The sequence below is a fragment of the Eptesicus fuscus genome, chromosome 10 (genome assembly GCF_027574615.1).
Source record: "Eptesicus fuscus isolate TK198812 chromosome 10, DD_ASM_mEF_20220401, whole genome shotgun sequence".
NCBI classification, from domain to species: domain Eukaryota; kingdom Metazoa; phylum Chordata; class Mammalia; order Chiroptera; family Vespertilionidae; genus Eptesicus; species Eptesicus fuscus.
In genome coordinates this window covers 59,221,655-59,236,448 of record NC_072482.1, presented here as the reverse complement: position 1 = coordinate 59,236,448, position 14,794 = coordinate 59,221,655, and the positions used below count along the sequence as shown (strand labels likewise).

General features: G+C 38.8%; 1 protein-coding gene across 1 annotated transcript in view; it reads left to right on the top strand.

The window, feature by feature from the left end:
* Window positions 1–14,794, top strand: part of PDSS2 (decaprenyl diphosphate synthase subunit 2) — a 197,916-nt gene that overhangs the window by 132,488 nt on the left and 50,634 nt on the right. The window contains exon 4 of the mRNA XM_008156109.3: window positions 1,828–1,902. Within this exon, the coding sequence (XP_008154331.2) occupies window positions 1,828–1,902 (75 nt within the window). The remainder of the gene's footprint in view (window positions 1–1,827; window positions 1,903–14,794) is intronic.

Sequence of the window (14,794 nt, the reverse complement as noted above, 5' to 3'; positions counted from 1 at the left end):
TTCTGTCCAAGTAAGTATGGCCATTTGGAAGTATAGGTCATTTACAGATTATGAATTTGTAAGTACAGGTCTGCCTGGTCTGGAATTTTAGGAAAGTAAAGAAATACGGATCCAGATTCTTTGTTAAAAGTTCATACCGTCATTTTGACATTTAGTGTCAGACTTTCTCTTTGTAAATCCCTCTTCGCTTTACCAGTGCTGGTCTCAGAGCTCAAACTGTTTCAAAACCATAACATTTCTTAGTGAGTGAGTGATCTGTATTATGTGTCCAGCCATCAGGAGGATCTTGGGATGTTGCTTGTATAAACTGTAATCCAATCTGATGCTGTGCATTTAGTTACAGTCTTTCATAGAACCTATTGGTGATACTCAATCCTCCTGGATTTGGGAATAGGGCTTATCTGATACCTTCAGGGGGGAAAAAATCCATTCATTTTTCTCTTTTCCCCACTTAAATAACTCAACACATCTGGTAACACTGTAGGATCATTGTCCTTCCAGTTCCTCTGCAGCTCATATTGCTACAATATTTCTTAAGTATTTGGTTACTTAAAGGGCAATGTGATTTAAAAAAAAAAAAAAGATTTTGTATAGGTCTTACAAATTAACCTATTTGCAGAGCTAGAAAAAGACATGCCTTTAATCAGCAAAATTTCCATATCAGCAGCCTTGTGTGTGTTATACAGTATATATGTAAATATAAATTTGGAGATAAGTGCTCACGTGTTAAAAATGTAAAGCAAATCTTTCTACAAATTAATATAATTTGCCTCAAAGAAAATGTTTATTAAATCCAGGGTACCTGAAATTGAAATATCTTGATGTTTGGGTCTGTATCCTTTGGCTTAAAAACGTCTTCAATTACAAGAATGATAAAAGCTGAAACAAAATCCTTTAATTCAATCAAAACTGAGCTAAATTTTAGGAAACAAAGAGTGAGAATCAGATACACAACTGCATAATATTGGAAGCTAAATATACAAGATAGTAAGACTTCATAAGAAGGGGATAGAGTTCCCTTGAGGAATTTTTGTTTGAAATGGCTGCTGTGATCATTATAATAGATAGCACTATTTTATCCTTTTGAATTAAGATCGTTTATGCAAACAACTCTAAATTGTACAGTAGTTCCAAAGAGACAATTTACTGTTTTCTGCTTGTGTTACATTCTGGAACAAGTTCAAAGCTTTTGATTTTGCTTGTTTGTGTGTGTGGTTTTTTAAAATAGCCTGAACCTTGAAAGTAATAAGTTTTAATGAATACGATTTCAATATAATGTTTCTGTAAAAATTTTCAGGTTTGAAAATAAGGTATGTTTGACCCAGAGTCCCTACACTGAATATATCCATAGTGCATTTTAAATACAACAAAATGAACACATTGGAAAGGTTAACTATTCTTTTGCATTTGCTTTTCTTTCTATATTAAGTATGAATATTAGCATTGTAATGGCTCCCAGAATGGGGATATTGAAAAAGTATCCACCTGACAGAAATAAACATACAGAAAATAAATTGGGTTTAGATTTCATTAGTTACATGAAATTTAATTTTATGTTCAAAATGGCAATTACTGGATTTTCATGTATATTAGTTAAATGCTGTGCTTACAAGATTTTTTGCTTAACTTAGGACTGAAAAAATTGGATCACAGCTCTTACTATCCAGGTGGGCAATGCCACTTGCCAGAATCTTTGCACATAACCCTGTTTTTTTCTCTATCAAACACAAATACTGCCTTGCTTCTAAAGCCTTCTGAGGTCTTCTGAGGTAAAAATGCAGATAAATTTTTAAAATTGTTTCTTTTATTTTTTATCTTGTTTTTTAGGTTGTGGAACTTTTAGCAAGTGCCCTTAGGGACTTGGTACAAGGAGTATACCATGAAAATTCTACTTCAGCAAAGGTAAGGATTTGGTAGTCATTGTAAAATGTTAGTTTAAAAACCCTTGTGGCAAAACTAGAATTGATGAGTGAAAATGTCATTTTTGTTTTCTGTTTTAATTGCACATGACATTTTTTTTAGATTAGTGTTTTGGCTACAAATTCATGGCCATACGCTTAGTACATCACAGATTTAGCCAATTAAAACAACCTCTTATCCTCTAGCTGGATTCACAGTCTGTTCAATCTGCAGCAGCCCAGTAGACACCAGGATGCTGCTGGCAGGTAGCACTGTCACAGACAAGCAGACTGAAGGGACAGCTCGTGCTGAGGTGACTGGGCCCAGCCTTGCCCCAGAGGAGGGGCCTTCCCAGTCCCAGAGGAGTAGGCGTGATTTCAAGAAGATGACTGTTGAGGGCGTGAAGGAGGAATGGCTTTTGTATCCAAGATCCAGAATTTACTGCACTATTAAATTGTCTATGATAAGAATTTCAGTGGTTGCACAGTTGGGTTATTTTGATAAATTCTATAGATCTAGAATTAAGGTTTTTGATTCATTTGGCAGGACATCTCAAGAAGGGGTAGGTTCTCTCTTTTTAATGCAGTTAATACATTTCAGTAGGATATTGAATGTGAAGCAATTGCTTCATTGACCACCATCATCATTTAACATGGTATATACTATTATAAGGAGTTTCTATCATAGTGTTTCACTATTCTAGCTTCTTTAGCTTCTGTATTAGCAAGATTTCACTCACTACAAATGAGAAAAAGTATGCATGTATGCACATCTTAAGCTTTTTGACATTTCCATTTGAAAAAAGAAAGATAAATTTTATTGGAAGTGAAACATAGAGCATGAGCAACTTAGATAAGAAATTTAAAAGTATAACTCAGGGAGTCTGTATGGTTCAGAGAGTGGTTAGTGAAATGTGAAGAATTATACCTTGGACGTCTGCTAATATTCAGTTCAGGGAACTACAGTTCCCAGTAAGCATATATAAGGTCACCCAAGCAGCATAGTGTCATGTGAAGACCTGGCAGGATATATGACCACAGTGATCCCCTTTTGCTGTGTTTGTCAAAAACATAGCATGATTCACCATGGCTAAAGGTTAATAGCAGATTGGAAAATGGAGGACTCCTGGTTTAGTTCCACTCATAGAAAGTCATCCTGTAGAGAGTCTGATGAAGATCGATAGCTAACCAGGCATCACTATGGTAAGTATTCACCTATGTTTTTACACTTAATCTTCACAGAAATCGTACTAGTCTATGCTACTGCATTTCTCTTTTAATGTATGTGAAAACTGAGATTTAGAAAAGATTAAGTAATTTGTCTACGGTCACACAACTTGTTAGTTGAGATTTAAACTCCTGAGTCAGGCTCTTAACCTCTCATTCTACTGCCTCTATATCTTAATGAAACCTGCTTTGCTAGTATCTATCTGCCATACCTGAGATTCACCTATATATGATGAATACAGCGACCTCTCTTGGCAGTCAAGGCTTTGTTTTCCCCTGGGATATTTTCAAGGTGCTCAACTTAGTTTTATGTAAAATATTAATATTTTACAGTTAAATAGCCATTAAATTTGAAGTGAAAGTGTTATTGGTTTAAAGGTTCATGATTTAGCCACTATTGCCATTTGCCCACTATAATTAGCCCAGTTCATTAATAAGTTTGTGAACATTTGTTGAGTACTTTCTATATGTCAGGAAGACCTGATAGCAACAACAATAATAAATGCTTAGATAGCACTTTACAGTTTGCTTATATTTTTTTCTACACAATCACCTATGAAAAGGGGACATTTGTTGGTGTACCCACTTCACAGAGGTAAAGCCTAAAATTCAGAAGTGACAAATGGCAGGAAAGTATAATGCCTGGAAATTGTTTTTTTTTGGGGTTTTTTTGGAAATTGTTAATGCATATTTTGACAGGGACATGATCTGAACCCAGGTTTTTTTTACTCCAAGTCACATATAATCTGTTTCTTCCTGGGAAGAAGAAAAGATGAAGCAGAAAAAAGTCTTTGAAGGACTGTTGATCATATATGAACCACCACGTAGCAAGCAGCAGTTGCTGACTTTGATTAGTGAGTAGGTTTTACTCAGAAGAAACTATAGTAATACTTGGTTCATCTGCCCTCTTTTCCCCACCACCTCCTCAAACACATTGCTTTAATGCACTAGAGACCTTTTTAAAGCAGTTACATTTCTGGATATAGCCAAACTATTTAAAGTGCCTTTAAAAATCTTACCTTATAATAGACAAATATGCAAATTGACCGCACCTTCGCTACGCCCAAGCCACGCCCACCAACCACGCCCACCAGGAAACTGTTGCAGGGATGCTGGGGTGCAGCGGAGCCCAAAGCCCGGAAAGCCGCCCGGGGCTTTCCAGGCCTTGGGCGCCAGCCGGGTGCCTGCTCCGATCGCAGGAGCGAGCCGACCTGGGGGTTCGGCTCGCTCCTGCGATCAGGTCGCAGGGACCCGGCTGGGGTGCGGCGGAGCCCAAGGCCCGGAAAGCCACCCGGGGCTTTCCGGGCCTTGGGCGCCAGCCGGGTGCCTGCTTGGGGTAGCAGGGACGCTGGGTGCAGCCGAGCCCAAGGCCACCGCCCAGGGCCAAGCCGGGACCCTGAAAGAAGGTAGAAGGCGGTGGCCACAGCCAAGGCCTGGGTCCCCGGTGCCGGCAGAAAACTGGTGCAGGCAGCCAGGTGAATGAAGGTCTATTGTACGAATCTTCGTGCAAACGGGCTACTAGTATATATATAATGGAAGCAAAAAAATTGCATAGCTAAACTGAGGCAGTAGGTGTGGGTTTTTGTTTTTGTTTTTGTGTGTGTGTGTGGTTTTTTTAATATATTTTTTATTGATTTCAGAGAGGAAGGGAGAGGGATAAAGAGAAACATCAATGATGAGAGAGAATCATTGATTGGCTGCCTTCTGCACACTTGCCCCACACTGGGGATCAAGCCTGCAACCTGGGCATGTGCCCTGACTTGGAATTGAACCAGACCTCCTGGATCCCAGGTGAACGAACGCTCAACCACTGTTGAGCGTGTTTTTTGATGCCTCCATTTGTGCCCCATGTTCAATTTAAGTTAACCACGTTCTCTACCTAACCAGAAAAGTTCTGGTCCCCGCACCCACCCCCTCTCTAAGTGTACTTGCCATTGAAATGGCTTTTCAGAATTTGGTTTTTCTGACTTGGCCCAGGAACCAATTCAGAGACAAAGAGCACACTGCCCCACGTGGAGTGCTTCAAGGTTTCCCTGTTCTGGCAGGACCTGGAAGCCGCCACAAGTGGAGGTCATGTGGGAAGTGAGTTGCACAACCTCCCTAGCCTTGGGCCAATTCAGTCACAAAAGAATTGCTTTGTGATTTAAAATAAGCTGCAAGCCACTTCATCTGTCTAGGGATAAGAGGATAAATAGTGGTCTGTTTCTATACAGCTGCTACTTGATGCCTCGCTGGAGAATCTATCTGGCAATACAAAAATAGCTTTCTGTGGAGCAGTGTCTGTGTAATGAGGGAGATGTGTTAAAGCACATGGAGGGGAATTGGAACTGAATACGTTTGAAATCACCTACTCCAGAAGTTTGTAGTGTAATTATCTAACCCTCCTTAAAACTTCGAAAATGTATGTGACTTATTTTAGTAATACAGATTGTAGCTAAATTGTGATTATGTAAACATTCAAAGTAATTTAGGAAATTCATCCTTTGTTCTAGCTATCAAAAAGAAGCATTTTTGTTTTTAGATTTGCTAGTTTGTGAACCATTTCTTCCTTACAATAAAAATTAGTTAATGTACTTTCTTTAATGTTTATAAAATCTCCCCTCTCTACTGTTTTTTCAATGTTAGCTCATTGAAGAAGGAAGCATATTAAATAGAAAGAGTGCATTTTAAATGGTCGTTTGCCATTCTGAGAATCAAGCTGCCTTATACATTGTACTCATGTTACTCACTGTACACACTAAGAATTTAACACTTTAGCAAAAATCTTTGCTTCGAATCCACAGACCTTTATATATAAAATCTTTTAAAACATAATTATCTTATTATTATAACTTATTTTCTAGTTAGAAAAGAATACATGTTCATTAAATAAAAATTGAAAGCATAGAAAAAGGTTAAGAGGGAAATAAAAATTATTTTATATAGACTATCCTCCAGAAATGAGTCATGATTATATTCTAATGTATTTCCTTCTAGATTCATTCTGCATTTATCCCATTTTGGAGTCATTATATATATTAGAGGCCCAGTGTACAAAATTCGTGCACTGGGGAGTGGGTCTCTCAGCCCGGCCTGCACCCTCTCGCAGTCCGGGACCCCTTGCTCCTTAACGCCTGCCTGCTCACTGCTCCCTACCGCTCGGCTCGCTGCTCCTTAGCCCTGCTGTGGAGACAGAAGAGGCTGCCACCACTGCCACTGCGCTCACCAGCCATGAGCCCAGCTTCTGGCTGAGCGGCGCTCCCCCTGTGGGAGTGCACTGACCACCAGGGGTCAGCTCCTGCATTGAGTGTCTGCCCGCTGGTGGTCAGTGCGCATCATAGCAACCAGTCGTTCTGGTGGTTCCGCTGTAAAGGTTGCTTAGGCTTTTATTATATAGATATACGTGTGTGTGTGTGTGTGTGTGTGTGTGTGTGTACTAATTTATGCTGATTTACTCCCTAGAATAATCATTTTTGTTCCTCAAAAATATAATTTTGCCTGGCCAGTGTGGCTCAGTGGTTGAGTGTTGCCCTATGAACCAGGAGTTCACAGTTCAATTCCTGGTCAGGTCATATGCCTGGATTGAGGGCTAATCCCAGGTGTAGGGCATGCAGGAGGCAATCAGTCAATGATTCTCTCCCATCATTGATGGTTCTATCTCTTTCTCCCAATCCCTTCCTCTCTGAAATCAATAAAAATATTTTTAAAATATATTTTATTGATTTTTTACAGAGAGAAAGGGAGAGGGATAGAGAGTTAGAAACATCGATGAGAGAGATACATCGACCAGCTGCCTCCTGCACATCCCCCACTGCGGACGTGCCCGCAACCAATGTACATGCCCTTGACCGGAATCGAATCTGGGACCTTTCAGTCCGCAGACCGACGCTCTATCCACTGAGCCAAACCGGTTTCGGCAATAAAAATATTTTTTAAAAGAAATATAATTTTAATGGCTACTTAATATTGCTTTATATTATTATACTATAATTTACTAAGCCATTGCACAATTTTTGGATATTTGTTTACCTTTTTTTTAACTAGTAGAAACAATACTGTGATGAACATCCTGTATATAAAAAATTCTGAAAGTGAGATTTTTTAATCAAAAAGTAAGAATTTTTTCATATTGCATATGAAAATTTGCAACATATTCATATTGCACATCCTTGTGCAGAAAAGGATTTTACTATCCTTAGAAAAGCCTGTTTGTAAGGTTGACCCTTGACTGGCATCTGGGAACCTAAATTTTAGGAGTGTTTTCACCATTCTCATCAGTGTTTCTACAGACAGTGTGGTTTATGCTGAACACCTACTTTACTTCTGGGAGACTGAGATTTTGGCACCTGTTAGGCAGAGGATACCTGCATGACCAACCCCAACAAAAAATCCTGAGCACTGAGTCTCCGATGAATTTCCCTGGCAGCTAATACATTTCATATGTGTTATCACATGTGTTCATTCACATGTGTTAATTCTGGGAGAAATTAAACACATCCTGTGTGACTCCACTGGTAGAAGAAAGACTCTTGGAAACTTGCACCTGGTTTCCTCCAGACTTCATCCTTTTTCCTTTCCTGGTTCTGCTTTGTATCCTTTTGCTGTGATAAGCCATAGCTGTGAGTCTAACTATATTCTGAGTCCTGTGAATCCTCCTAATAAATCATCAAAGTGCGGGTGGTCTTGGGGACCTCAACACACTCTTTTATATTTATTTCCCACCCACTCCTGTTTCCTTTCTAGGAATCTAATCAAGGTCCTCTGCAAGGGAAGTGTCTTCAACTCATTTTGGTGTTGAGATGGGGAACAGCACACCTCTTCCCTGTCTTCAGAAGTTCTGCTCATGTTAGGTTGGCCCCAGTCTTGAGAAAATGAGGTTTTAAAGAAAATCCAGTTCTCTTGGAAAAGAACTGGTTTTAACAGAATCACTAAAATTGTAAACATCCATTCTATTTTTTTTTTTCAAGCACAGATTATATTTTCAGTCAACTATGCTCTTATGCGGAATATTATTATGTTTTTGTGGGACAAAATAATTTGTCCATTTATTTGTTTTATCTTTATGCTTATCATCCTTTGGCTCTCAGGCAGCTTTCAAGTCCAATATAAAAGTAAAGAAATAGTGAGAAGAATGGAAAGGTAGGTTCTATCACATGCATGAAGACTGTAATGCCAGAATGTAGAGCTAACACCATATAGTAATTGAAATAAGAGAGGGATTGAAGACTTTTAGACACAGGAATTACATGATCAGATTAACCTTTGGGCAAGTTAATTCAGCAGTCATTTACAAGAGATTGAAGGGAAATGAGAACTGTCAGGCAGTCAAAATAACGATTGCCAGAGGTGTTCTCCCTCTTCAACATGGTGGCCCCTTCTTGATATTCTATCTCTACTTCAGTATTATCCTCCCAGAGAACACCCCACGCAATCTGAAGTAGCCACCCTACTTAATTCTCTTTCTTAATCACAGTTGTCATCATTTAGTGTTTTATTTATTCTTTTCAGTCTCCTCCTATAAGAATATAAACTGTATAGGAAGAGGGGTTTTATTTACCATTGTATTCCCAACCAGTGTCTAGCACATTAGTAGTAGCCCAAAAATATTGGTTAAATTAATGGTATAGAAAGGTCTAGAATGCTTGGAATGGAAGATTTTTCTCATTTTTTTTTTTTGACACCTTTATTGATGTACAACAATCTGCAAATATTTAAAGTGCACAGTCTGGTGTGGTTTGATATATATGTGCACCAATGCAACTATCATCACAATCAAGATAATAAACATATCTATCACTCCCAAAGAGCAGGCTTGCTTACTAGCTTGCTAGAAAAGCAGTGGTTTCCCAAAACCCAGTATTGTTTAGCTATAGCACAAATCCACTGAAGGCATATATCCATCTGAGCCCATTTCATTGCCCCTGTAGGACTTGGGGCCAAGAGTAACCAACACAAATATGCTGATGTACATGCTTCTTGCTGTGCCACGAATAATAGTCCTTGTGTCTGACCCAGGAGATTTGTGTCTTCTGTTGGCATCTGCAAAACAGTAACAGGCTAACTCATTATTTTATATGACAGGGTAAAATCAAATCTCAGACCCAACAACTATACCCTCCAGTACGATGTTGAAGTGGTGAGAATGAACATCCTTGCCTTGTTCCTAACTCTAGAAGGAAAACATTCAGTATTTTATCATTAAGTGAGATACAGGTTTTTGTTTTTGTAGAGGCTCTTGAGTAGTAAAGAAGTTCTGTTATATTTCTAATTTCCTTAGAGTTTTTATCAGGAACTAATGTTGGATTCTGACAGTTTTTTTTCTGTATTTACTTATCATTTTATTTTTTTAGTGTTTTTCTTTTTTAGATTCTTTTCTAATGTCTTAATATGGTGAATTAATAGGTTGATTTTCAAATGTTAAACCAACCTTGCATTTCTGAAATAAACCTCACTTGATCATGATGCAATTTTTATATATATTGTAGGATTTGATATGCTAAAATTATGTTTATTAAAAAAAATGTGCTTACTAGTATTTCTGCATCTATATTCATGAGGAATATTGGCCTGTCATTTTTTAATTCTTTATAATGTCTTTGGTGTGAGTACCATGATAATGCCAGCCTCAAAATGAATTGGGAAGTATTTTCCTCTTTTTAATTTTTTAGAAGAGTTTGTGTAGAATTAGTACTATTTCTTCTTTAAACGTTTAATATAGTTCACTAGTGAAGCCATCTGAACCTTTCTTTGTGGGGACTTTTTTTTTTTTTTTTTTTTACTACCAATTCAATTGCTTTAAAAACTATCGGGCTATTTAGGTTATTTATTTCTTCTTATCAATACCTGTAAGTGCCCTCAGATTTTCTGAATGGTACATTAGTAGAGACTTAAGGAAAGCATCACCAGTAGCATTAATAATAGGCATTAGGGTAAACTTGTCCTTCAGTGCCTTGTGTCTCTTAGCCTGATTTTCTTCTATCAAAATAAATGTCTTGCTCAGCAGTTTTTTCCAATAAATTTTAGTTTTGTCACAGTTAAAAACTTGCTTATACAAATAACCGTCTTCTGTAATTATTTTCTTAAGTTCTTCTGGGAACTTCTCCACAACTTCAGTAACAGCTGAAGCACTCTTTCCAGTAACCTTAAGCTATGAAACTGCCCTCATTTCAAAAAACAATCAAACCACCCAGAACTACCTGTAAATTCCACTTTTGCAACACTTTCATCATCATCATCCAGTGCTTTCTGTTTCAGCTTATAAAAAAGACTGACCAATTTCTCCTTAAGTATAAAGAACTTACCATAACACAGTACTTTGTGCACCCATCAGTTCACTCAGGCAATAGACTTTCTATTTTATCTATTACTGGATACTGACTAAAAGAGCCCCTTTGCTGCTACCATAACCAGTAGTAACTTTGGTTGCATTCAAGAATCTTTCTCTCTGCATGTAAATAGAGCAAATGGAAGACACAGGCACGTTCAACTCATGCACAGTGTCTTTATCGCATCTACCATAATTGAAGTGCTTAATTACACCCAGTTTTGCACAAAATGTACACCCTTACAAGCTCTCTTGGGCTTTCTGATACTTCAGAGCACACATCTTGGTAATGGACAAATAAAATCAGTTGAGATGAGGCTCAGATGCTCACAGACACAGTTCAAGGCTATGACGACTTGATGCTGAGATTCTGAGTGTAGTTCCCAGGGTAATAGCTTGGTGATGCCACACTTGCTGCTCAGGGTACGCACTACCTCTGTAATGGCTCACTGCAAAACAAACACTAAACACTCTACACTTTGTGCCTTCTTCTGCAAAAGCAAAAATTCTCTTCGGATTTCTGTCAGTTAGCAAAAATAGGTACTAATGTAGGTCTTTTGCTGATACTTTTACTCATAACCTGTCCCTCACACTGTACCCAAGGCATGTATTCAAAAGCAAGTAAAACATGCCATGTCATGTTTATTGTTTGCTGGGCATCTATTCAAACTTATATCACTCACATATTCAAGACTTTGATAATAAATACCTATAATTTTACTAACAACTATTTTTTTCATAAAGTTGGCACAGTCTTAAGTCATTCATTGCAAATAAAAATATTGAATTTATTCAGATTTAAAGGCAATTGAATGTGATTTGTTTTAAAATGTATCAAGCATAAATAAATATATATACATAAATATAGCTTAATAATAAAATAAAACATTTAGTGCCCACTACATTTAAAAAATAATACTGTATACATTTTTTAATCCAAAAAATGTTTTTATTTAAAGGAAAAGCAGCAAATGTATTGTGAAGGGAACATATTAGAAATCAAATACAGGAGTATTAAGTTACTAGTAGATATGCAAAGGTGGTAAAGTGAAGATAAATATAAATATGAGAAGGCAGAAAAACTATTGGTGAATAAGCTTAGTACATATAATGGCCCTTTTGATTAAGTAGACCCTCAAGTTTAGAGTGGGTCTGGTTGGTGAATGTTTTTATTTGTTAAATGTTAAATTGAATTTATATACCATTTAGAGGTACTCGAGGTCACTCATTGACTGCTATCACAGTAAAACATCTTAAAAGGACTTTATTTGCCAGCGAGATGAAACATCACTATTAAGCATGTAAATTGTTTAATAGAATGCCATTCTGGTCCCAGAACAAGAATAGACCATTCAGAAAATGAAGCCCAAGCCTTCAATTACTGTCTGTGTATGCCAGTGAATCCCAATTTATATCTCCATCCCAGATTACTGAGATGTAGAGCCAGATATTTTGCTGCTTACTCAGTATTTCCACTCAAGGGTATCACAAGCATCTGAGACTCAGTACATATTCAGACCAGATATATGCTCTTTCTCTTCAAACCCATTCCATTGTTCTCTATCTTCACAATGAGTACCATCATTCATCCAGGTTCTCATATAGGAAACCTAGGGGTCATCCTTAATAACTGCCCCTCTCCAGCCTTACCCCTGTAGTTGCCTTATTCCATCCACCTCCTGTGTCGCCACCTTAGCCAGAGCATAACTGGGAAGGAGCAGAGAAAGTTGTCTCCTGAGTATTCTCTTCAAAAGTAGAGTGTGGTGATTTAAAAATAAATCACTAATTTTTTAACGTTCCTCTCATCACCTCCCATCAAGTGAGGATCTGTGTCCCTTTCCCTTGAATCTCAGTGTGATATTGTACATGCCTCAACCAACAAAGTGTGGTAGAAGTGATACTACCTGACTTCCCAGGCTGGACTGTAAAAGGGTGTCTTGGAGCACTCACTGTCATTAAACACTCCCTCTATCTGCTTCCTCTCAGAACTTAACCACCACGCTATGAGAAGCCAAGTGGGGAGGCCATGGGAAGGTGCGTCAATCACCAGTCCCAGGTGGACCTGATTGATGTGTGTGTGAATAAGCCATCTTATTGAAAGTGGATCTCTGGTAACTCAGTTGAGCCAGCTCCAGCCCTCTGAATCATCACCAACTTTTCAGGTCTCCACGAAACGGAGGCAGCCATTTTTTTCTGTTCCCTTTCTGAATTCCTGACCCACAGAATCTGTGAGCAGGTAACCACGAAACGGAGGCAGCCATTTTTTTCTGTTCCCTTTCTGAATTCCTGACCCACAGAATCTGTGAGCAGAATAAAATGTAATTATGCCACTAAGTTTTGAGGTGGCTTGTTACCCAGAGATAGATAACCAGAACAAATTTTAAGGCAATATGTTAATATGATGGTTGTTAAGACCATGGCAAAAAGATGTTACAAAGAAAGTATAAATATACTTGCACAACATCACTCATTGAATCCTAAGATTTATAAGAAGGTAGTTATATTAGCCAGCTCAGGCTGCCATAACAAAATACCATAGTCTGTGTGGCTTAAACAACAGAAATTGATTTGTCACAGTTCTGGAGGCTGGAAGTCCAAGATGAAGCTTCTGGTTAATTTAGTTTCTGGTGAGAGTGCTCTTCCTAGCTTGCAGATGGCCACCTTCTCACTATGTGCTCACATGGTGGAGAGAGCGCAGAGCCAACTCTCTGGTGTTTCTTCTTATAAGGACACTAATCCCATTGGATCAGAACCCCACCCTTATCGCTTCATTTAACCTTAATTACTCCCTTACTCTAAATATATAAACACGCTGGCAGTTCGGGCTTCAACATATGAACTTTGCAGGGACATATGCTTTCAATGTATAGAAGTAATCAAGAGCAGTACCTTGTTTATGCCATCACTCCCCCACCGTCAGGGGCATAAACTGCAGCCTGGTTTTACCCATGCCTACCCTTTTGCATGGGTCAAGATTCTGTCATCCCTTGGCTGAGCTACTCCAATAACTTCCTTCTTCACCTCCCTGTATACAATCCTCCCATATTTTAGTCTTTTCTTCACACTACCAGGGATCTCAGAATGCTAATCTGACGCTGTTGTGCTACCACTTCAACCCCCAGGGGCATCCCATACCTCTTGGAATAAAGACCGAAATCCTGGAAGTGACCCAAAAAACCCTCCATAGTCTGATGCCAGTCTGTCCCTCCAGACTTGTCTTGTATCATTCTCATCCTCACTGTCTGCATATCAGCCCCAATAGCCTTCTCCGATTCCTGAGATATGCCTTTCTCCATTGTATGTGCAATCCTTAAAGCCTAGAACATACTTCTCCATCTTTATGACAGATCTCTTATTTAGCTCGAGTGTCCCTTCCTCAGGGAAACCATCCACAAAAACCCTAGCCTCACTCAGGTTCATTCCCCATTAGAAGTATCAGTTTGTAGGTGTGTGTCTGTTTGTGAGGGTATCTGATTGTCTATTTTCCCTACCTAGACTGTAAGAACTATGAGTGCGAGGACACTAGTTTTGCTCACCGGCATGCACACCTAGAACAATGCCTTGTACATAGAAGATACTCAGTAATCTTTAACAAATGAATAAATAGAGGAAATACAAATGGCTAGTAAATGAAATTACTTCCCATATTTAAGTGAAATGCCACTTTTTACCTGTTAAAATCACAAGTAAAACAATAGTTCTAGCCCTGACCGGTTTGGCTCAGTGGAGAGAGCGTCGGCCTGCGGACTGAAGGGTCCCAGGTTCGATTCTGGTCAAGGGCATGTACCTTGGTTGCGGGCACATCCCCAGTAGGAGGTGTGCAGGAGGCAGCTGATTGATGTTTCTCTCTCATCAATGTTTCTAACTCTCCCTTCCTCTCTGTAAAAAATCAATAAAATATATATTTTTTTAAATAATTCTATTTAGTGGCAAGACAGTCTCAAACTTAGCTGGTCCTTGTGTATATCAGAAGAACCTTTCTATAAAACTACTTGCAGAATGTTTTAAGAGACTAAACTGTTCGGATCTATTATGACTCGGTGCTCTAATCACGGACTCCACCATGTGTAGTAGCCAGCATCCAAAATGGCCCTCCATGAGCCCCACTGCCTAGTATTCCTTGTGTGGTCCCTTCCCACATTGTGCAGGGCCGGTCTGTGTGATCAACAGCATACAGCAGAAATGGTGGTGTGTCATTTCCAAGATCAGTTTATAAAAGATTGTGACGCTTCCTTTTGGGGTATGCTTTCACTCTCCATTGGATCACTTGCCAGCTATCATGTCATGTGAGCAGCCCCAAAGTCATCCCCTACCTTATATTTCTGGCTAATTTCAGTTTATTATTCAGCTACCCACCCCATCTCCA